This window comes from Anoplophora glabripennis, unplaced genomic scaffold, assembly GCF_000390285.2.
Source record: "Anoplophora glabripennis isolate ALB-LARVAE unplaced genomic scaffold, Agla_2.0 scaffold785, whole genome shotgun sequence".
NCBI classification, from domain to species: domain Eukaryota; kingdom Metazoa; phylum Arthropoda; class Insecta; order Coleoptera; family Cerambycidae; genus Anoplophora; species Anoplophora glabripennis.
In genome coordinates, this window is record NW_019416862.1 from 7,108 (window position 1) to 33,101 (window position 25,994).

The 25,994-nt window shown below is 31.3% G+C and overlaps 2 protein-coding genes across 4 annotated transcripts in view; one reads left to right on the forward strand and one right to left on the reverse strand.

The window, feature by feature from the left end:
• Positions 1–2,476: 2,476 nt before the first annotated feature.
• Positions 2,477–11,557, reverse strand: LOC108912461 (myrosinase 1). The gene is made up of 9 exons (XM_018717690.1): positions 11,419–11,557; positions 9,701–9,783; positions 7,260–7,460; positions 5,263–5,655; positions 5,115–5,209; positions 4,518–4,814; positions 3,574–3,711; positions 3,247–3,350; positions 2,477–2,653 (listed from the first exon to the last, which is right to left on the reverse strand). Exons 1-9 carry the CDS (start codon positions 11,460–11,462, stop codon positions 2,524–2,526), a joined length of 1,485 nt encoding a protein of 494 aa, XP_018573206.1. The 5' UTR covers positions 11,463–11,557; the 3' UTR covers positions 2,477–2,523.
• An 8,061-nt stretch (positions 11,558–19,618) lies between these two features.
• LOC108912462 (myrosinase 1-like) overlaps positions 19,619–25,994 on the forward strand; it is a 42,221-nt gene continuing 35,845 nt past the window's right edge. For 2 of the 3 annotated variants that reach the window (XM_018717692.1, XM_023455574.1), the window contains exons 1-5: positions 19,619–19,688; positions 20,033–20,115; positions 20,516–20,716; positions 24,507–24,899; positions 25,297–25,391. In XM_018717692.1, the coding sequence (XP_018573208.1) occupies positions 19,645–19,688; positions 20,033–20,115; positions 20,516–20,716; positions 24,507–24,899; positions 25,297–25,391 (816 nt within the window). In that variant the 5' untranslated portion in view covers positions 19,619–19,644. The remainder of the gene's footprint in view (positions 19,689–20,032; positions 20,116–20,515; positions 20,717–24,506; positions 24,900–25,296; positions 25,392–25,994) is intronic. The other variant, XM_018717691.1, reaches the window with a different exon arrangement.

A 25,994-nucleotide genomic window follows, 5' to 3' on the forward strand; every position in this document is an offset into this window, starting at 1 on the left:
AATACGCCACAATTGCCTGACTATAATCCAAGAATAATGCACCAAACCCGAAATGAATCTGTTTTTTCTGTAAATCTTTGGTGCGGCATTTTGAATGACTATTTAATTGGACCATATCTTTACCACGGAACATTAACAGGTAACAGTTATTTACATTTTCTGAGAAACAAACCAAAAAATTTATTGGATAACATATGGTAAATGATTTCTGGCTCCAACAGGATGGAGCGTCCCCCCACAATACTAATGCTGTACAAGAATACTTAAATCAGAGGTTTCCGGGAAGGCGGTTAGGTACTAACAGAGTTATAAAGTGGCCGACTCGTTCACCATACTTTTTCCTATGGGGTCATTTAAAAAACATTGTATATCAGGAATCAGGACAATATAGAAGACATGGCAGATTTATATAATAAAATTTATGCAGTTACAGCGGCTTTAGATCGTGACATTTTATTAAGAGCCTGTAATGTCGAACTAACGAGAAGACTAACATTAATGCTGAAGGACGTAATTTTGGACATCTCCATTATTATTTTAAATACTTTCTATTACTTTTTCTGTAATTGATCATTTGTTTTTTTATAATTTATTGTTTATTAATTAGTATGTGGTGTGAATAAAGTCGTTAAAAAAGTATTTTAAAAGAATATTTTGTTTCAGTGTGATTTAAATAAAATAATAGATTTTCCTGCTACATCATACATTGCATATTGAAGTCAACAAATCTCGAAAACAAGTAAATATAGGGAAAATTTTTATAAAAAAACTGATAATTTAACGATCTTTCAGATTGACTGCATTTCCACGTTCCAGGGATCAAAAAATTTTTAGTATCGTCACGCCATCTATACAGAAAGATTTGAACTAACAGTTCTAACTGTAATTTGAAGCTATTCGAGGGATCTAAGAACCCCATGATCCGGAACTAAAATAAATTTCTTAATTTCGGAGATATTGGCAGCGGGAGTGTTAAATGGCACACCCTGTATAGGGTACATTTTAAGTGAATTTATCGCAAAACCAGCCATGCCTCTAAAGGCCGTATTTCACTTAGGCTGATCCAGCCAGGCTGGTGCAGCGGGTCCAGCCAAGTTTGAAACAATAAAGTAACCTCGCACTGGACAAAATAATATCATGACTAGGTATTGATTGGTATCTAAGACTGTACAGTCCACACCAGGCTTGAAGCAACGATAGGTTGCTTGAAAATGACGATAAAATCGGCCAACGCCATCGTATTTGATATTGATTATACATTAAAAAAATGCTTGGTTTAAAATCCTAGCTGATCCTGTTTTGAAGATATCGTTATTTTTCATTTTTCAACCATGTTGTAAAATTTTATTTAGCATAACAAAATATATATATATATTTTGTTCAACTACTCTCTTGGAGATCAGTAACCATTTCCACACCATCAATGAGATAGATATCACGGCGCGTTTTTTTTAAGTGGTTTCTTCTGTAGACCTAATCCACTAGCTGATACAAGAATAAGTTATCTTTTTTTATTTTATATGTGTTGAGATGAAAATGTGACTACCGCTTTCTTTAATCGGCTCGAATACGTTTCGTCATCAATCGCGTTTATTTTGAATATTTCCCAATATTTGAGAAATTCTCTATGGACCGATTCTCCAGCCTGTTCAGACCACAATCCTAAACCTGGCCCCCTTTTTTCTGTTCCACACTTAAATCCTCTAATATGTTTCATTCATAGATCAACATCGAGTAATGTACTATTTTGATACAGCAACATACTACCTATTTTACTCCCCATTATTTAGATTATTTGTTACACGGAAAACCTTTTTTGGATGTAAGTACCCGATAAATTTATTATCATATTTTCGTAAACGTTACCTTGTGATTGGTTCTTGATCCTTCATCATAGTAATGTTATTGAATTTTAATCTGTTTTAATCCTAATAGTCAATATGTATAATGATGTGTAGGTTTATTTATTGTAATTATTTTAGTGTCCTGAAGAAGGCTTAAATATAGCCGAAACGTCGACTAACCAATAAACTGGTTTTCATTAAAAACTGACCCCATTCCCAAACAAATTACCTTCAATTTAATCACTGGGTCATGAAAATACTCTAAAACTGATAAGGTCGACACAGGTCTATATCTGGTGACTCTCCTGATGCATGATCTTAGCTATTTACTAGATAGATATTGGGGGAATAATTAAATACCAGTCCGTGAAGCCGTGAAGTACTTAGTTGTTTCCCAAAATATCATTATTTAAAACATTTAAAGACGACATGGTTATTAATTTTGTTGCCAATTTTGTTCATGTAAAATCGTACTATACTAATATATTTTACGACGTCAAACGTTTTTTCTAATATCCCATTTTTTATTATGAGTGGTGATTTTATATCTTTCTTTTTTTTTGTATGATATCAAATGTGAATTCAGCTGTCTTGGATCCAATTTAAGGAATGTACGAAAAATAACACACGTATAAATTATATTTGTCTTTTATTTCAAACAATACATTAATATATCACTTTATGCTTCTTCACATGTATCCACCAAGCAACGTGTTGCGATCACCTTCTTGAAGAATTCAACGGAACTCTTAGGTACTCTAGTACGATTTTGACTTTCGAAATCGACGTAGTATAGGCCAAACTTTTCTCTGAAAATGAATATGAACGCAGATATATGAGATATATGAAATTGATCTTATTAAGGAATTAAAATAAAATAATTTGGTATATATCCCAGTTGCAATACGTCAAACTGAAGCAGACGGTAGAGAATTTTACCTTAAAAAAAGTTTCGGTAGACAAAAATTCGGAGAAACTTAAGAAAAAGTTACAAGGCTTTCAAATTGATATTTCAATAGGGATTTTGGAGAAAAGAAAAATGATTTAAAATACAGACATACAGTACAGAAGTGAAAAGAGCTACAAAAATTAGTTCGTTTCTTCTTATCCTCAGTGGCGTGCGAAGTGATATATTCCTTTTTTTAATGTATTCTCCGGCATTATATTTTGATACTTTGTTGTTCGATTTTTGAAAGTAAAAGTTTTTTTGGAACTATATATGAATTTTAGGAAGAAAAATCTGTTATGAAGCTTTGGAATTAACAGGAAAACGTTGTTTTTAGATTTTTTACAGTTGCCAAACATTTTTGCCATTGAGTGAAGTTTAATAAAATTGATATTAAATTTTAAATGTTTGTCGTATGAAGCAAAGAATATTACAAATACGTATGTGTATACTCACGTATATCCACGCATCCATTCAAAGTTGTCCATCAAACTCCACGCTGTGTAGCCAATTACTTTGACACCATCATCCATGGCATCTCTGACATTGCTCAAATAATCCTATAGAAATATATGACAATATACAAACTAAGATACGAAAAAAATATTCAAAATACTGAATAAGTCATGCATAGATTAATCTGAGCATCAAATTTTCTCTTTGACAAAGAAAATTCATATGAAGCAAATTGGCCTTTTTGGTCATTCATTTAAATTTTATTACTCTGTTTAGTAACAACCAATATGTAATTTAGTAGAAATAAACAAAAGAAGTTTATATTACCCTATAATAGTTAATCCTTATTTCGTCCTCCAACGATGAACCGTCTTCTGAGACGCCATTTTCAGTAATGAAAATTTCTGGATCATTGTAAGTGGTTTTCACCCAGTTTAGTAATTTTCTCATTCCCCATGGTGTTACCTATGAAAACAAAATATGAATTCCTAAATATGTATAATCAGATATCGTACAGCTGGATCAGAATCATCGCAATTTATTCATATATTTAAATATATTCTTGTAAATAAAACTTCCACTAAATAACGACGAAATTTTTTTGCACAGAGGGTACTGTCCGTATGATATTTACTGAAATAGGATTCCAAGGAGACCCCTGCATTACATTCTTGGAATTAAACGCATTCAACACCCGAGGTAGAAAGACATTGGTGTAAAATTTCAGGGCACGCCCCTGTCGCAGTAAATTGCTATAGTAGTTCTTGGAATTTCTATCTCAACAAATACTGTACGGACTATACCTGCCCTACTCTACTAAGATCTTTTGTCTTTGTCACTCCTACTGACTTGATTTCACTTGAAATTAATATGTTTTAAGTACTTGAAAAATAGAACAGCTTTTCAGCGATTGTTTTTACAAAAGGAAACTGAATTTTTATCATAGTGAAATTTATTAAATGCCAACTCAAGATTGTTAGATTAAAAATAGCAAGAAAAATAAAAATTGTATTAAAGTATTGAACATTTTTCGATAGATTATTAGAGAAATAATATCAAAATTCGAAATTTTTGAGTGCTTGACATCAAATTGAATCGTCTCAAGTCAAGTAATAATGGTAAAAAAAAACTAATCAAGCAAAGAATTTTTAGAAAAACTTAACTATAAGTTAGTGAAGTAATTTCTAAAATCACCAAGCTCCTTGACTTGATAATATACCTATACCATAAAACAATTTCTTTTATTTAATTTCAGTTATATTCATCCTTACCTTCAACCAAGAAGAAGCAGAACCAGGCCAATCGTCTGGTACGTATTCTCCTACTCCGATATCTGAGTAGTAGCTTGGAGTTCCTATTTCTGGTTCTGGAATTGCTTTGATTATGGACGAAGTATACACATTGAGACCCAGGTAATCGTGAGTACCGAGAATGTATGATAGTTCTTCATCGGTGAACTTAGGCAGACGAGATTCACTAAGACCTTCAGCCGCACTTCTGTTTGCTATACGGGTCCTCATGACTTCTGGATAGTCACCGTTAAATATGGCGTTTGCGTACCAACCGAACTGTAATTAATAACGATATTTTAATTTTCCAATTAAATAAACAATATTATTCATCTTGCATTATGATTAGGGCATATGTAAGTGATATTTTGTGTTAATGAAATAAATAATATTTTTAATACGAATTATTTTATAATATTTTAATATTTATTTATTTTTAGATATTTAAGTTTTACTGGATATATTATGTTTTTTAAGCAGAAATCTTTATTTGTTCTGTTCTATTTTTCTGTATCTGAGTATTGTAATAAGTATATATCATTAAAATATTTTCTTATTCATTAAATATTTAGTACTTACAGTAAATTGACGTTTTGTTTCAGCAGCAGCTTCATTTTCAGCAGAATCATCATCAGGTTCAAACCAGTTAGTATCGATGGTGATAGAGATCCTTCCTATAAGAAAACCTTTTACTTTCCTAGTTTCTAATTAATTTCAACATTATTACCATTCTGTGTGGATCTAAATTCTTGGTCATAAATATGCCATGCCTTAGCATGGGACCGGATGACATTGTGGGTGCATTTGTAGTCCATCACACCAGACTCCTTTATTGCTGGTGCCATGGAACCGTCTCCGTAACCCTGCAGACATGTCTGTTTGGGTTCGTTGAAGGTCAGCCAATATTTGACGTCATCTCCGAAAAGTTCAAAGCAAACTCTTGCGTAGTCAGCAAAAGCTTCTACAATGAAGTCATCAGTCCATCCTCCTTGTTCTTGTAGGACCTGGGGTAGATCCCAATGATAGATTGTTACCAAAGGTATTATGTCATTATTTTTCAGTTCTTGAATGAGATTTTTGTAATAATTTACGCCGGCAACGTTAAGTTTGTCGGGAGTACCTAAAAAATATTGCTTTAGCTATAATATCAGCACCATTTTATATAGGCTGGTAGGTAGTCAAAGATCCCTACACTGGCTTTATGAAAACGTGTGCTCGATCAAATTGACTGAAATTGTGGTAAGTTGTTGGTTTTACGTTAATGACCAAAAGTCTCCACAGCACTTGGGTCCAAAAATCAGTTATTTCCTACTTATAGCGGTCTGAGTCACTTCTGTTGATGATGACGCAATAATTAATCTTATGGTTGTAAAATTGATTGTTCTCTCCCTCCTCCTTTCCCCATCGTTTGAGTGATGGGGCCTCGGGCTTGGTACCGGTTCAGCCGTCAGTTTGGTATTTGGTAATGTCAAAAATATTAATTAGCAACTTTTCGAAGTCATCCGAAAAATTTTTTCTATAAACATTTCACAAAAGCTACTGTCTTTATTGCAATATTTTACTCATACTACTTTGCAGCGATCATCAGCAAAACTAACTCAGATCACTATAAGTAGGGAAGTATTGATTTTGGGACATACTGTGGAGACTTTTGCTCAGTAGCACAAAACTAACAACTTACCACAATTTCAACCAATTTAACCAAGTCCACATTTTCATAAAACCAGTGCGGAGTCCTTTACAATTTTAGAATAAAAATTATAAATAGCTGTTAAGAAGTTGGAATTATTTGTTATTAGTGGTACAGCAAGTTCGCTAATAAAAAAATCAGTCCATTGTTACCTTCATCGTTTCTGAAATACGATGTCGATTAGCAATATAATGTGATCTATTTGTTTTCTGTCACCCTATATAATTTTAACCGACATTAAATTAACAGTTAATAAGTAGGTACTGTGTATTCTTATTTTAGATACAAAATTGTTATTACTTGGTGAATCCAGTGGCGTGCATAGATGTCTTCCAAAATTGCCAATATAAATTATTAAAATTTTGCCTCTCAAAACTGGCTGTAGCAGGCCTTGGATTTTGTATGAACGAGACGTTTTTTGTTCAAAAAATGCAGTTCATCAAGCTGTACACTTTAAAAAATTTAGTGAAAAAAATTAATCAAAAACTGAGTTTTACAGGGTGTCTCGAGAACAAATGAGTCACACTGTATATAGCTCTATCACACTTTAGGGCAATCATTACGAGTTTGACGGATTTTTTTTATTTTACATTAAACTTGCAACATACAGGGTGTCCCAAAAAAGACCCAAGTCATATCACTAAAAGGTTCAGATAAAAGATATCAAGAATCCAATGTGTTGGTGGTCTTGGATATAACCTTGACCTTAAATTTCAAGGTCAAACCAAAGTCAATTTGAAAGTATTAAATGAAACGTTCCATTGTTATGTCAGCAATCAATAGAGCGCCAAATTTTACATTCGAATCCTGTATATCTTTGCATCATTTAGAGGTGAAAATATGTTTTCTATGAATGTCGCAAGGAATTTTTTACTAAAATTATTTTAAATGTTTCCTTTTTTACTCTTCTATTCTAAGCCCTGTTTAACAAAATATCCTAAATTAGTATCATCCACATGAAGCAATTCTTTAAAGTTACTGTAAATAGAAGAAGTAAAAATAAAATATAATATATGTATATAACAATTATTTACCGTTAGGAAGAATTCTTGACCAGGATAACGAGAATCGATAATGATTGGCACCCAAGTCTTTGAGTAAGGCTACATCCTCCTTGTACTTGTGATAAGAGTCGCAAGCGATATCACCATTAGCCTTCCCATCAACTAAATCTGGCTGAGTGTGGGTAAGGTGGTCCCAGATGTTCTCCCCTTTGCCGTCTTCATTCCACGCACCTGTAAATAACGTCGAGAATACACAAATATGTAAATAAAATAATACCTACTTTATAATACTATTATTTTATTGCCTAATAATATATTTTGTTTTCTTTTATTTATCAAAATAGTATGTCAGTCTCTGCGAAATATTTCGGGTACAAAGAACAATTAAAAATCAAATTGTAAAACTAATTATCATAATATTATTTACGTTACTAATGTCAGTATATAAGGCCATATTAGCATGAGTTACTTCTTTTGAATCGAAATATAAATAGATATAAAGTATCGTCTGCATAAACCATGAAGTACTCCACATGAAACAACACCCCGAGATGACTCCCCTTTATTAGTTTCTACAAACTGAATTTTGTTATTGTGGTAACCATGCATAAGTTCAACTGCAGCCTCCGAAAATCCAATGAAATATAAAATGGACAGTAACAGCTTTATGATTAATTTTATCAAATGTATTAGAATAATCCAAAAGCGCAAGAGCAATGGTTTTCCCCTCATATGTAGCCCTAATAATGTCATCAACTATGTTAAGTAATGCAGTTGTACAACTATATCCAGGTACCTATGACAATGAATTCAGATTGCTGTTGTGGAAGAATATTATAGGTACTTATTTAAATGTATTTACAATGTTGGTATAAAGGCAAGTTCTCGAACAACTTAAAAGGATCATATTTAAATTAATGTGGTCAGGTCTGGTAGCAAATGATTTAATTTCAAAATATTTTTGCTTAACAATTTCTTCCGAAACTTTGCTAAACTCAAATAAAGAATTAAAATTAGTTTTAAAATTTTGGTTATAGTATTGTAAAAGATTATTATCTACAGACTTTACCTGAAAACTGTAGAAAAAATTGTTTATATCATTTGGCTCATTTAATAATCTGTCAGACTTTTAGCTGTTGCTTTCGAATAAATATTAAATTCATTTAAGTATCTATTTCCATATCATTCTATTATTGGGATTATTCACAGCCCCACAAAAAAAAGGATCGGATCTGGTATTCAGACCCATGCATTTCCATGTATTTTTTCCGCTGAATCCGAATCTGCCTTCAGATTTGGCTCAACGCAACGGGTCTGAGTTTTCGGGAAATTCACAGAAAAAGTCATTTACGATCAGCGAAAGTTATAAAAAATCAAATTACTCTACCAGCTCACTAGACGTATGATTTTTCACTCGTTTAATTCCAATTTAGCATCATAGAGTCAGGCAAGCTGGTCCAATTTCATTCAAAAACAGAAAATATATTAAAAAAACACCATTTTCATGGCATAATTCGTGTTGCAATTCTGGATCCATCTTTTTATCCACCCATCCATTTATGAATTCATACATCTTTCTATCCAGTAGTTCATGCATGAATACGCATATTTATTCATCCACCTGTACCACCTATAAAACCCACCCATCCACTCATCTATCCATCTACTTTTTGTACTGAGAGATGAGATAACAGCCTAGAAGATTGAGAATGCAATAAAACTTGCATAATAATCTACTTTCTAAATAAAAGACAACGATATCTACAAATCATTATTATTTTTGTTGCTATAAGGTGTTGTCTTTTCTTCAAAGGATCAATGCAAAAGGTTACGCTTTCGTTTAAACCCTCTATTTTTCGTTTCTCTTTTCAACAACCAACAAAAATCGGCCATCATGTTTTCATCCCGTCTTCCTGGATATCGCTGTTCTATAACCTTCATATCCTGATGAAATCGTTCGCCTTGTTCTTCGTAATAATAGTGATCAATGACTAATCTCATGTACTGTAACTTTAATTGCTGATACTAAAATTGATAAAACTGATGATGAGACTTGTAGCTACCCATTGTCAAAGAAAGTTTTCCGTAGTAACGCATGGAGAAGAATTGATAAAAGCGATATGCGAGGATTGGTAACCGAACATGCAAACATCGAGATGGATATATTTATTAGCGACTTACCTATTCTATGTTGTGTTTATTGTATTTTTATTCAAAATTTAAATAAACAATACTTTTTTGTATCAATATTTACTTATTACGTTCATTTGAATGTCGGTAATATGCAACATATTTTAAATTATCATTATCATTACCTATCAGTTTTGAAAAATAAATTGAATTTTACATTACCTACTATAATAGAAAGTAGTTCTAAATTGGTCATAAAAATAAAGAAGAAACAGCAGTGTCCAACAATACCCATTTTAACTTATTTGTTAAGAAAGAGAGAAATTTATCAAAAGACTTACCCTCAACTTGATAAGAAGCAGTGGCTGTTCCGAAAAGGAAATCGCCCGGAAAAGCTTTATTGTTTACCTCATCATCAGAAAAGCTGCAAAAAAATGTTCATTTATCTTTTAATTACAAAGGAATAATCCCTCAACCGTTATTGTTTTAAAATTTTTCATCGATTTAATTTCTTTTTCCATATATTTATTGCATTTCATACCTATACATAGTTTAATTTTTATTGTAATAGAATTTATTAACAAATATACAGGGTGTCCCTGAAAAGGATGGACAACGCTTGACCGCAGGTTCCTTAGATGAAAATAAGACTATTTAGCCTAACTTACCTATAACAAAAATGCACGCCTACTGAGATATAGCCTTCTAAATATAGAAGAGATAATCTAGTTTTTTTCAAATAATATGAAAAATATTTTTCTTAGAAACTTCAAATTTGGTACACTTATTTTTTTATGTAAGGGCAAGGTAAATATAGAATTTGGTGAGAATACATACACACGATGTTCTCTTTGTAGGGCCTGTGCGCCACTGGCTATCCCGTAACTTTTTTGTGTGTTCGCCAATGACGACAGAATTTATATTTTTAAAAATAAGCATTAATTTAGAAGATTTTTTTGCTCTTACAAAATTTTGATATCGTTTATGGAATTCGAGTAAAATTAGCATTTTTATACATTAAATATAGGCAAAAATTCCGATTTGTAAAAAATAATTTATAACTGCAGCCTCAAAGCAGGGAATAATAATGAAAAAATGTCACATTAAAAAAAATAACTACACATTTTTAGTATTAGTATCTATTATCAATCAATAAAATAAAAATCAACACTAATATTTTAAATAAACAATATCAACTAATAATGTAAGAAAGTCAACATCAGCATTTTAAATATACCCAAAATTGATACCTTTTAATTATTGCTATGAATTTGTTTCTTTGTTATATGCCACCTCGTACATTATTTCTCTTAAACTAATTTTATATTATTTAATGTGTAAAAAATTACAAATTTTTTTCGAAATCCATAACGGATATCAAAATTTTTTAAAAGGCAAAAAATCCTCTAAAGTGCTTATTTTTAAAAATATAAATTCTGTCGTCATTGACGTACATACAAAAAAGTTACGGGATAGCCAGTGGCGCACAGGCACTAGAAAGAGAACATCCTGTACATATATTATCACCAAATTCTATATTTACATTGCCCTTATATAAAAAAATATGTATACCAAATTTGAAGTTTCTAAGAAAAACAGTTTTCAAATTATTTGAAAAAAAAACTAGGTTATCTGTTCTATATTTAGAAGGCTATATCTCAGTAGGCGTGCATTTTTGTGTATAGGCAAGTTAGGCTAAATAATCTTATTTTCATCCAAGGAACCTGTGGTCAAACGTTATCCATCCTTTTCAGGGACACCCTGTATAAACAGAACGTAATAAATTTTATATTCAGCATCTATTCTTTTATAAAACACTTTTAGCAATTTATTTATTAAAATTTTGTACTCATTTCAATCAGAATATTTTCTCCAAAAAACCAAAACCAAATTTGGAAAAAGTGAAGCTCGGTTTTTATGTTCTATGCAACAATAAAATTTGCTATTCTAGCCACTCAAACATAAACCTCTAACGTTAATTTCTTATAAAACCTTATCAACTTACAGGAAATACTAACTATAACTATACTTATATACGGGTACACATCAATCAACTCACCCAGTTGCAAGTAAGCAACACAAGACCACAACTTTCAGACTCATGTTGACCAAGATTGAACAGTATATTTTGGGATTTTTATGTATATATATATAGATACAGATAAAATATATTGATTAGTGGTTTGTCTGTTTGAAGCACATACTATTAAATTATCTGTAAGTTAATCTCATTATTAATAAAAAAATTGGTTTCAAAATGTTTTTTTCTAAATTATACAAATAAAGTACCTACTGCACGTATTTTTAAAAGTATCTCTTATCTAATATTTCATAAATTAATATTAATCTCAAAAATCTGTTAGATTACGAAATCCTTCAGATAAATTTAATACTCCACGATTAAGGCATTGATTATGTAACTTGATATTTTGGAAAATTTTGTACGGATTATAATTAAGAGGTAACATAATTGATATATTTCTAATTTATTTTAAAGATATTAAACTATTTCAAATAAATCAAATTTTCTCTGTAAAATATTTTATCATTTCAGATGAAATAATGTTCTTCGAGACAAAATATCTAGTGATGCAAAATATAACCAACGTCATAGACAGCAGATAGATATCTGGGTAGCAGTTTGAAGAAAACGGAAAATAGGCTCAATTTCTTCCGAGAAGTAATAAACGGGATACCCTAACATTTTAGACCAGAAACTATAAGATAATTTCAAAAATTTTACGATTATAAATTGATTACTAGGAGTTTCTGACTTGCTCGAAGTTGTGATTCTTTATCAATTTGGTCATATCAAAAACAAGAGATTGAAAAATCCCCTTCACGTACTTGAAGAGCTACAAACAGCAATTGAAGATAAAATAAACATTATAATACCAAGTGAACAATTTTGAACAATTATTTTAAATTTCATTAATATAATAAATTTTTTATTAGCTGACTGTGAGTAAAAAACTTTGTGTTTATATTAGCATTATATTGTAAATTAATTAGCTTATAATTTATATTTAAATACTCAAAAAAAAACTGAAACATTTTGTATTTTATTAATAAAACTATTATCTCTAAATGAAAGTGGATTACAAAATAGCCTACATTTTGAAAAGGACAACCGTCAATCAAAAAATACTTTCTCATTATAGAATAGGATAAAAATTCAACATATTTTAGAGTATGATTATTTCGTAAGTAAATATGTAAAAAATTTTGCAGATTAAAGTTCAATGTTTATACCTACTCTACTGGCTATCCCCAATCTTTAGGAAATTATGTGTTAATCATTGCCTCTCCTATAAGTTTGATTGCCTAACAGACGCGGTCACATAGGACTCGGGCATTTATGAAGGTATTGTACCTATATTTAGTATTATATTGTATGAAATTTCCTTTTAGCACAATGAATAAATAACAGTTTATCTAATATGACTGACAGTTTGTAAACAATGTAACCTATTTCTTCAACCTGTTTTTTGTTCTTATTATTAAAACGCACTGTAATATAAAATTCAACTGAATATCAAAATCAAGTTGTTCAGTTATCCACCACGGGATTCTGTAACGGTACGTTTTAAATATCTTTCTATTTCAGTCAATCTGTTTATTGAAAACGATGTGTTTGCAAAACTTTGTGATTAGACTTGTTCAACATAAGTGTACCCACCAAGTCTTTGATAAAATTGGAGATACCGGTAAACACCCTGTTGATGCGTGTGCCAAAATTTGAGTTGGTATGGATTAGATTAGATATCAGTTATTGACTTAATATTTGAGATGTGCATTTGAAAACATTTGTGCAACAGAAATTAGGACTGTGGAACAAAAAAGAATAATTTTTGGTAAAGCCAAGGTGGATCGTCCAGTTGCTCCGGATGTCATAATGTTAAGATACAGTTTTTTTAATTACATCCCTCGGTTCATAATACTTCATAAGTAGAATTTGTTATTTACACTATAAAATTATCAAATGATTTCCCCAATTTTTTTCTATAAATAACATGGATATCAATTTAATAAGTATATAATAATAATGTTATAAAATAAATGACATCAATAATTACATATCTGCAACTAATTTTATCCTAAATGATAAACGAATCCATTTTTTAATCAGAGTGACTCAAAATTGACCCCTATGCTGACAATATGTTCGCTGTAAACTGGTTCTCCCAAATATCCCCAAAAAAAGGCATCAAATTCACATATAGTGATATAAGTGGAAATGATTCACCTCTCAACGTATCTTTTAGTAAGAAAATTTCTCTTATAATATTCTCGTTAGTAGTAGTGGTAGTGGTAGTGGTAGTGGTAGTGGTAGTGGTAGGCGTAGCCGTAGCAGTAGCAGTAGCAGTAGTAGTAGTAGTACTAGTAGTGTGCTGAAGAAAAGTTCCCTGAGAAATGGTGTGGAAGAGAGACTCAACCACGGTCTCCTAAATTTCTAGATCTGAATCCTTCTTTTTCTAAGTCTATTGGAAGAACCAGTTTAAAGCGTTGACAATCAAGAAGATGTCATAGAACGTATTCGCGCTGTTGTAACGTTAATGGGTGGAAATATGCTAAGATGATTTTCCATGATGTGTCCTGTTAATGTTTGCCTTGAAGAAAGATGATTTAAACACATTTTGTGACATGGGCATAATATCTTGTTGCCTTTGCTCCGATCGCATTATTTTAAATCTTCTATTTCAGAGAGATCATCCAATTCTGAAAGACATCAGAGTGCTCTCGAATGAGTACTGTATGTAACGACATACCATATTGTTGAAATGGAATATTCAAAAGACATTCATTCAGCTTAAAGGTACTGCCAAGTACCAAATAGTCAGCTCAATTTGCACATTTATCGTAATAATTATTGTTATTAATTCATATTTCGAAATGTTTTTACGACACTATAATTGATTAAATTTAAAAGCTCGAATTTTGAAGAAAGAAATTACTATTAAAAATATCAAGAGCTCAAAAACAGTTGAACATAAAATTTAACAAATTTCCCAAGTAAAATCTCCAAAAACAAAAATTGAGATACACTGGCATTTTTCGTAAAAAATATTCGTTTCTGTACTAACCAAATTTGGACAGGACATACCTAATTAATACAATGCGAAACATCACCTAACTTTTAAAAATGTTGTCACCACCGTTTCTGGTGGTGAAAATTCGAAATATATGGAATTATTCAATTTTCGTGGCTGAAAACATATGTATTGAATTTTCGCAACCGAGAGCAATGCATTAACCAAATTTGGACACGACATAGCTAGAACAATGCGTAACGTCACCTTACTATTCAAAATACTGTCACTGCCGTTACTGATGGTGAAAACTCTCTAGATTTGGAATTTTTAAAATGTGAAAAGTGTATTTTGCAAAAGTAGGTAACTACAAAAAGCCTTTTACAATTCATAAATTACACTTTTTACGAGCAAAACGTTTAAATTTTGCTAATGTGGTTATTTCCTCTCATGTAATATTATGTATTAGAAATTAGAGAGTACATTTAGGATCTATAGAGGAATCACGGAAGATTTTACCTTCTGCTGTATTTTTGGAGGGCTATAAATAGATAATATTATAAAAATGTGGTCCATATTAATGTTATAAAAATAAAACAAATAATAATATTTATTAGAAATTGTAAAAAATAAAATGTTTAAAGAGTCTTAGCTTCCCTGACCCCTCTGAAAAATCGCCACTGTCAAAAAGAAACTCACATGAATCAGTTCAAGTATTGTTTTTTAAATTTTTAATCTACGAGGATTACCTATATAATTAACCATGATTTAAAGAGAGAGACAGTGTACCTTTGACGTTTATAAATAAAGGAAGATAAGACACCTCAGTTGATGCCACATTTGACTGATATTATCAGATCATGCTACTATTGTTTCCCCTTTAATCGACGATAAGTATTGATCTAACTTTTAAGTGTAGGGTTCTTTAGATTTGTAAAAATATTATTATATAAAAAATAACTTCTAGTTAATCCTCTTCTATAAAGGTTTGTTAATCTATTTATCTAATATCCACGATATTTTTTTATACTCAAATTTCAATTTAAGTACTTCACTTCTAGGCATAATTTCTTATGTTATTTCTACTAAATAGTAACGAAATTAACCTTCCTGGCGTTGCATATTACAAAAATTTAATTAAACAACTAAAAAACAACATCAAACCCCTAATAACTCCATATCACTGGGATCTACCTCAACCGTTACAAGATATCGGTGGATGGCCTAGTGACTTCATAATAGATGCTTACGCGGACTATGCAAGGCTATGCTTCGAGCTATTCGGTGACGTATTAGTTGACTTTTAACGACGCCATGCAGTCTTGTTTAGCCAGGTATGGCACAGGTGGATATGTATGCTTATACCCGGCATTACTTTACGCCCATAATGCTCATGCCAAAGCCCGGCATATTAATAATGAAGAATTTAGATCCACCCAGCAAGGTATTGTATACAATACGTTTTAAAGTCCACATCAAGGATCTAAAAACGTTGGTTTTCGAGGTACGTCATGTTGAAGTTGCAAAATATCGCATCTCTGAAGATATTTAATACCTATACGTTGGAAGATGAAATTTGTGTTGGTAACTCAGACACACGAAAGAAGGTAACCTGTTCCGAGGATGAGACATATACCAACCTATATATTTTGACCCCCAAAAGTCAAAGCTGGAATGTGTTCAAACTTCTAGTTTTTTTAATTGCCAAAAATCACTCCTAAGAAACAACCAAAACTCTACATACAATAGGTGTCTCTTTCTGCTCAGTCCTGGAAGCGTCATATTCCCGGAACTCATTGCATATTTTGGATAGTCAAGGACTCTTACAACTTCAGGTTTTCGTAGGGGATACAGTTGTACTACTTGCTTAACATAACAGATGATATTTTTAGAGATATAGATATAGGTAAAACCACAATTCTTAAATTATTTTTAGATTACTCTAAGGCCTTTGATACAATTAGTCATGTGATTTTATTGTCTATATAACATTTTATTCGGTTTCAGCACAATGGAATACAGTTATTAAGTAGTTATTTAAATAGTAATAGGTCGCAGTATGTAGAAACATCAGGCGGTACGTCTGATATATTTTATATAACTTGCGGTGTGCCACAGAACTCTATACTCTACTTCTTTTTAGTATATACACTTGCCATATAATTTGTTGTTTACAACGTGTTAAATTTCATTCATATACTTATGATACTCAAATATACATTTCCTTCTTTACCTCTGAGTTTAATGATTATACTATGGCAATAGATAGTGAATTGGAAAAACTTATTCAATTATCTGGAAAACATAATCTAATTCAAGCAAGTCAACAGTTGTAGTGTTTGGCAAAAATCGTTGTTTTGTAGAAAAAAACATTAATATAAATATAGTTGCCATGAAATTATCATGTTCTAAAGTTGCAAAAAATCTTGGAGTTTTACATTGATACAAATTTACGTTTTAAAAATCGCAATTCAAAATGTTTGCAGAAGGCTTATTTAAATTTAAAGTTGTTGTACCCTCATCGAAACTTGTAATCTACTTCTCTTAAGTCAATATTAATTATTTTTCATAGTATTATTACTACTAAATGTCCTCTTTATCTATATAATAAAATAAAGTTTCGTACTGATATTCACACCTTAAATCTCAGATTCAAAGCAATAATTTCACCTCCAGCGCATAGGACAAGTATATTTCGTAGATCATTTTCGTACAATATACAGGGTGGCCAAATGAAAACGAAACAGAACTATTTTCAGGAACTGCATCAAGATTGTAGAAAAACGTTCAGACTCGTCGATTTTAGATTAAAGGGGGGCATTATTTGCTGGTATTTTTGACTCCGCCACTTGCACACCCAAGCAAGGGTAAGCATCACCCCAAAATATTTAAATGGCATTGGGTGTTGAGTAATATTTCTTTTGAAAGCTCTTACAATTCGCTTTACAACATACTTTAAATTTTATAATTCCGTCCAATGCTTATTAAGAATTTTGATTTTAAAGTTGAAACTTATGTACAAACAATTAGTAACGGAAAAAATGTCAGTCATTCGAGTTAAGTAGGCCAATGGTATAAATTTAGTATTTCTTGCGTTACATTGGTTTTTGATTTGTTATCACTTTCGTAAAAAAAACACAATTGTAAACAACAGAAATGAATGCTATACACACACAATGAACGTAANATTGGCAGTTTATTTAATTGTGTTTTTGAAAATTAAACACTATGGTTTATTCCATTGCGGAAAGGGTAGATATCATTTCGCTTTACTTTATGAACAATAAATGTGCGAATAGAACAGCTCAGCCATTTAATGAACATCAAGATCGACATGTCAGGAGTAAGTATGTTCTACAGTTAGTAAAAAAAATTTCAAGAGACAGGGAACGTAGCCAATAAAAAACGATAAATCGAAAAACCTATAGTTAATGAAGCTAGTGAAGTTGCAGTTTTGGGACAAGTTCATCTTGATCCTACATTAAGTATGAGGCAGCTGGCATCTGTGTCTGGGATTAATCGAACTAGCATACAAACCATTTTGAAGAAAAATAAATTCCATCCATACAAAATACATTTAGTCCAGAAACTTAATGAGAATGATTATGACCGCCGTTTTCAATTTCGCGAAATAATGAGTGAGCGAGCAGGGAACGATCCACTGTTCCTTTTTAACATCTGTTTTTCTGATGAATGCAGTTTTTTCTTGAACGGGACGGTAAATCGTCACAATTGCTATTGGTCCAATTCAAACCCAAGAGTTTTTCACGAGGTGCATACACAGCAACGGGAAAAATTAAAATGTATGGGCTGGAATTTTCGGTGACCGGCTGGTGGGTCCTTTTTTTACCTAGTAAATCATTCATTTTTCAACAGGACGGTGCTCCTCCGCATTATGCGTTAATTGTCCGTCATATTTGGACCAACGTTTTCTACGGAATTGGATTGGGAGAAGAGGCAACATTGAGTGGCCTCCATGATCACCGGATTTATCACCCCTTGATTTCTTTTTCCGGGAATACCTAAAATGTAAAATATATAAAACACAGCCAGCGTCGCTGGAAGATTTGCGTCAAAGAATCGGCGACGAATGCCGTCGAATCACTACGGAAATGCTTCGGAATGTGCGCGAACGTTTCGAACAAAATCTATATTCTTGTATGGAAGCGGGCGGTCATCAGTCTGAACATTTAATCAACTAAGTAGTAAGTAAGCAACTAAGCATAATTTAAATTTAGTATTGGGCGGAATTATAAAATTTAAAGTCTGTTGTAAAGAGAATTGTAAGAGCTTTCCAAAGAAATATTACTCTACCCCCAATGCCATTTAAATAATTTGGGGTGATGCTTACCCTTGCTTGGGGATGAAAGTGGCGGAGTCAAAAATACCAGCAAAGAATCCCTTTAATCTAAAATCGACGGGTCAAAGGATTTTCTACAATATTGACGCAGTTCCTGAAAATGGATCTGTTTCGTTTTCATTTGGCCACCCTGTATATTACCTTTATAACAGTTTGACTGCTGGTATTAAATCATTGCCAATTTCTCAATTTAAAGATAAAGTAAACAAAAGTTCTTTTATATTCTCCTATACTCTAACATAACTACTCTATACTCTCATATTTTCCTTATCTCTGATGCGGAGGAATGCTTAATATTAAGTTAATTGAAAATTTGTTTAATTTTTCTTTTTTTTTGTGTTTCTCTATTGAATTAGTTTTATTCTTAGTTAATAGTGATGTATGTAAGGCTGACAATTGTTCAGCAGGTAACTCTTCTGAAAATGTAGTTTTTCAGTCTTTTTTGCAGATTGTGAATTATTATAGATTTATATTAATACTTTCAAAATAATAATAATAAACTGAACGGTATGTATAATTTTCTATACAAAACTAATCAAGTGTTGATTAACACCTCTAGCATCTATTTAAATTTTATAAATTACGTGTTAGAACAAGCATTATTCTACATCACTTTGCTAAACTTGCTCTCTATTTATTGTCCTTACTCTATAATTCACTCGTTAGCCTATAGTTTTTTGATAATCAATTCAATTCGATCGATTTCAATACTTATAAAATATGTCATTTTGTACATAATTCAGACACTCCATATTTTTACGCTTTTAAGAATAATTTATCATTTCATGGATAAAAGCTACTTGAAACTAAAAGCACTTGTAAAATTGTATTTGTAACAAATTAATGTGAACACATATATATAAGCCACATTCTAAAACATTTAATAGCATCAGTCATGTCTCTCAGGGGTTTTATATTTTGCTGTTTGATTGCAATTAGGTGAGTTTAGAACAGTCTCCTTCTGAGGCACTACTGCTTGTTCGGTAAACAAACCACAACCGTCTGAATCCTAGAAGTTCAAAAATATAGCTGCTATATTTAAAATTCTCACATTGAAATATCATTTGCTTGGATAATTAAATGGAATAGTAATGAATATTCAAATATTTAAAGGTTGAATATTTTTAAAGTAGAATAATAATGTTGAGAATACGTTGCACGTATGTTTCATCCTGAAACTTTAGAGATAGCCAATAAAAATCGTCAGAAACTATTTCTAGAAGATATAGTTTAAAATGTTCTGGGAGCTCAAGTCATCGATAAATTTCATATTAATTTTTTAGCATAGCACAGGATGAGACTAATAATAAGTTTTTTCCTGAAGACTTCCTGTTTGGTGCAGCCACAGCTTCCTATCAAGTAGAGGGTAAGTTTTATTATTATAAGATTAGTTGGCTATGAGAAAAGAAATATGAAATAAATATTTTTAGATTTATATATCCTGTAACTACCGTCTGATAATTTTTATTTATGGTTATTACAAGCATTTAAATTTTGAGCTGATTTGATACTTATTAGTCACTAAGAAACTGCTTCTGGAAGTTAAGAAAAAAACATTGAGGCGATCAAATCTTTTTATTTTATCTATTTTTGAATATGAGACAAATGTGTACACACAAATTCATTTCATTTTAGAATGTTTGTATAATAGTCAAACGAAATAATTAAAATAGGATATGGACACTGAAACCTTACGAAAAGTGAAATAGAAGATTATATGAATATTTCCAAGTTTTTCTAGTTAAAAAACAAATCTCTTATTTTAGGTGCATGGGATGAAGATGGCAAAGGTGAAAATATTTGGGATCGCTTTACGCACTCTTATCCTGAATTAATTGCTAATAATGACACAGGTGATGTAGCTTGTGATTCTTATCACAAGTACAAAGAAGACGTGGCTATGTTGAAAGAATTAGGTGTTGATTTTTATCGATTTTCTCTATCCTGGTCAAGGATACTTCCTACAGGTATTTTATTTATTTTAACAGTTACGTTTATTTTTATTCATCGCCGTGCATAGATCAAATGAAAACTATCTTCATTTACTTTTCTATATTTTGTGTGGCTTTTGCGTTTATGTTTAATTAGGTAAGTATATACAGCGTGTTTCAGAAAGACCTCCCGTAAATTCGGGGGATGATAGTACGACAAAAAATAAGAATTTTTTGTCTTATGAACTATATGCCTATCTCCTCTTGTTTTCGAGATACAGAGCGACAAAATAAATTTTTTTATGAAATTTTATATTCCGGGGTTTTTAAGAACGCCAAATACGCTGGACTAATTATTTTTGTATTTTATAGAGGGCGCTAGTTATGCTACATTCGTATTACATTTTAATTTCTAATTTTTTTTGAGGTTAGGTTTTTCATTCAGTCTCCAATTTCTAATGTACAATTTTATTTTCTAAAAATAATGTTCTCTTGTTAAAACTTCCTAATGTGGACGGTTTTCGAGAAAAAAGGCTTTTAATTGAACTCTTACAATATTACGATGTATAAAATAAATACCTTTTCTCAAAGTAGGCTTATGTCAGAACTTATTGATGGAAGTCTCATAAACAACGCATACATTCCTAGTAATATTTTAAACTAATTAACCTTATATCAAAATTTTAGTGACTGTAATTAGTCATTACTAACTACAGTCACTAACAATCACTAAAATTTTGATAAGTTAATTAGAGTTTAAAATATTACTGAGAATGTATGCGTTGTTTATGAGACATCCATCAATAAGTTTTGACATAAGCCTACTTTGAGAAAAGTCACTTATTTTTATACACCTACTTTTTGTAAGAGTTCAATTAAAAGCCATTTTTCTCGAAAACCGTCCACATTAGGAAGTTCTAGCTAGAGTACATTATTTTTAGAAAATAAAATTGTACATTAGAAATTGGCGCCCGAATGGTAAAAAACCTAACCTTAAAAAAATTAGGACCTAAAATGTAAAAGATGTTTGACGTAGATGATGAAACTTGATTATGTACAAAAATCTACTGAATTAGTTTAGGTACAAACATGCCAATCAGTGAGGAAGATAGTGGAAACCCTAGGGTTTCGACACCATTGGCTATTTTGCTGCTAACAAAGGATATGTTCCATTTTTGATTTGAGTAATTATTTTTAAAATTTAGAATAAGTCTATGATAATCTCGCTATTCGGGTAGGAATTATTTAAATACTGATAGATCTAGCTTTAAGAGTAAGAAAGGTACACAGTGGAAAATAATAGTGTTTTAATGTTATTTATGAGTAAAATTGCTTTGGTGTTAAATTTTTATTGAATTTAAGATTTTGACAAATAAATGACCTTATTAACACAATTTTTAATTAAAAGAACTAAAATATGTGAAAATGAGAACATACTGTGTAAAAATCACTCCATTCCTTGTTAATATTACGCTTTCTAAGTAGGGGGCACAAAATTATGTACGAACAGATGCCGACTCGCAGTTTGGACCCTGTTGTCAAACAACGAAACTTAGTTGTAACCAAGAATGATTTACTATTAAGTATCTACAGGTATACCAATTTAGCAACACACAGTTTAGCAAGATAACTGAAAAGTTATTCAGTGTTACCAAATAGTTGACTGAACGTTACTCGACAAATAGTGTAATTTTTTCAACATAATTGGGCATTTTAACAACGGAATTCAATTCTAGATTCTGAGTGAAAATTTACTAATTTCTTTTTATTGTGTATGGCAAAATACACTTTCATTAATAGCACATTTTAATTATATTGTTTTTATTGTAAGAAAGATCCATCAACCTTTACACTATGAACATATTGAAAAACTATTCGAAATATTTGGACATAATATTGACATTCATAAATTAGATAAATCTAAGGTACACCGTTTAAGACTGCAAAAATTAATTCATTTTGTTAAAGATTATACATGGTTCTTGTTATTGAGAATTCAAATAAAAACTAATTAAATTGGGTTTATTAAAAGCTTCTTACCCAAATCAGGCATGTGCAAATTTTTATATTTAGGTTTCATATAGATAACCGGAAGTTTCACGATATGTTACAAAATATTCTAAATATATGTAAAGGCTTGAATAATTTTTATATCCATAAAAAACACGTTATAAGAAGCAATCTTCTTCATGCGAGTCACATTGTAACATGTTGTAAACATATTACACATACAAGATGCGTTTCAAAGTACAGAAATTTTTAAAAGTAGAACAAGAAATTTTTTTGACAAAACTGGTTTATTTTACTCAAAATAGTCCCCTTCCGACTCAATACAGCAATTTGCAAAATTATGTCGAAAGCGCATTCTAGATCGTCGTCCGAGATGTCCTTCAGGATGTCGCATGTCGATACAATCTTTTAGATGGCTTCTATACAAAACGCATTCCGACAAACGTATTTTTCCGAAAAGTGAAAGTCACACGGTGCCAAATCAGGCGAATACGGGGAGCGGATGACAGCTAAAATGCTATTTTTTGTCAAAAATTCGGTCACAAGTGTTGATCAATGAGATGGCGCATTATCGTGTAACAAACGCCAATTTCTGCGTAATATTCTCCGCTCGTCTGGCGTCTTCCACTCGGCACTTTGGCGCTTGGTTTCCTTCTCAATTTGAAAACACCACGTTTCATTACCAGTCACAATTTTTTGTCCTTTTGGGCCTCCTTGATGATGTCCTCCGAATGTTGAATTCTGAGAAAATTTTTGGTCCTCAGTCAACTTGTGCACACACATTTCGGTAGCAAAATGTGATAAATTGATGTTTTCGAGACGCTCAATTGCAGTTTCATGAATTTCAGTGAAGATTATTTTGGCTGATCTTTGATGAATTCGCGCACAGTTTTGAAGGAATATGCGGTGATCACGGATTTCGGTTGACTAACATGTTGCTCATCATTTATGTCCTCCCCATTGTTATCAAACATGACATATGCCATGGTCTCTGTCAAGGGAAAAACAATCACCACCGTAAACTTGGTTCATCAATTGAATCGTTTCGCTAAATGTTTTACCAAGTTTAAAATAAAACCTAATATTAGCTCTTTGTTTGATTCTCGTTTTTGTATCGATGACATATTGTCACATGAGACACAATAGGCTTTTTTTCGCGACTGAATATTGGTGAATATCTGACTTTTAGTTACTATTTCTATCTCTTTTGATCTTAATTGTCATATGGTAGTTTAAATCTCTTCTTTCACTTATACTACACATACGACTTCACTCGCGAAAAAAAGCCCAATAACTCCCATTTCTATTCGTCCAAATGTCATGAAATTTTGACAGTACATCAGTGAAGAATCTACCTTTCTGATGCATGTAGCTGCCAATAAATGGCCTCACTAGAAATACCCATTTTGGAAAAGACCTGTTTACTTTATAGAATTTAAGGGATTTATCTTTTTCATAACAGTATCTACTTCCTTTATGTTTTTATCATATCCTTTTAATATGCTGGACACATAATCCTAAAAAAATTCTCCTCATTTTCACACAACAAAATTTACAAAAAAATTTAAAATTTTTCCTTTTTTCTAGAGATAAAGAAAATTGGCTTATATACCATTTCACAAATTATAGGTTCTAATTTTTAATAACTTGCGAGAAGTACAAACTGTATTTTTATTAAAGCTTGCTCAACAAATATTATTACAACTTTCATTTCAATGACTTTATTAGAGATGTACCTAGTTACATTTGGTAGAGTTATCTTATTCTCATTAATGCTTGTTTGGATCAAATATACAAATAGTGTTGTAATTTCTAGGGTTTGTAAACAAAATTAATCTTCCCGGAGTGACGTACTACAAGAACCTAATCAAAGAACTAAAAGACAACGGCATCGAGCCCCTGATCACCATATACCACTGGGATCTGCCGCAACCCTTGCAGGACTTAGGAGGATGGACAAGCGAGGTCATGGTAGAAGCTTTCGCTGAATACGCTAGACTAAATTTCGAACTCTTTGGAGACAACGTAAAATACTGGTTGACATTTAACGAACCCATACAAACTTGCCTAGTAGGTTATGGTCAAGGGTATTTTCCCCCACGAATTGCATCGCCAGGAATAGGAGAATATATATGTACTCATCATGTACTCAAGGCTCATGCTAGAACTTGGCATATATATGACCAAGAATTCAGAGCTACACAGAATGGTACATATTATTTAATTGCATTGAGAAAGGACATCTAGTTTATTAGTTTTTTTCTCTCTAAGAAATAGTCGCTTCAAAAGTTATATGTAGATGAGTAATCATTAAGCAGGTAGTTTTTAAAATTCGAATTAACAAAACAAATATTATTTGAATTAACTGAAAAAACATAATACCATAGTAATGTAGACAAATAATAGAAGACAAACCAACCGTAATTATAAAACTATATATTTTGATGAGTACTTAAAATATTTAAATGGAATTCCATTATTCAATAGAAACGATGGGGAATTCTTATTTTATCTTCACTAAAATAAGTTTTAGTTTACCCTATCGTTTGTAATTACACTTTATTATTTCTTTTTTGTTATTAATTTTGGTATTTTTAAAATATCAGGGCAAGTATCAATCACTATTCCTGTTGGTTGGGAGGAACCCGCATCTGACAGTGAAGAAGATATAGCTGCTGCTGAAAGAGCATTACAATTCATTGTAAGTTCAAGCAATTATATGGCTATAGAAACAACAAATATAATATTTGTTTTTTTGGAGATAACCTTATCGTAAAGTCATATGATTCAAAAAAGCAAAAAGAAAAATAGCTTTGAAGAAATACTAACCATATTTACAAAAAAAAAGTAGAAACATAATGGCTACTGCTGCACATATTCCTTCTACCTTCACCTTATACCACATCCGTACCATCGCAATTATTAATTTTTATTAAGGGAAATTTTTAGCAATGACTTTCATCAAGACTTATCTTTCGTTAAAAATATATTTCTCAGTTTTTCCATATAAAGAAATTCAAAAGAATTTTATAAAAACTGTTAAAAATACGTTTCAAAATTTAGTTAATTTTCCGAAAATGGTCCATTTATTTGTAACTTATCCCGTGTTTCATAAGATTTATAAACAATTTATTTATGGCCAGCCACAAATCAAGTCACCAATGCAAAATGTAAGCCACGTAATTTTAAAGCAACTAGTCCTTAGAAGGACCAATTATTGGTAGATTATACCTCAGTTTTGAAGTAACTGGTTCATTTAAGCCAGTTCATCTGACCCTTTGAAAAGGTTTAAGAATTCGTTATT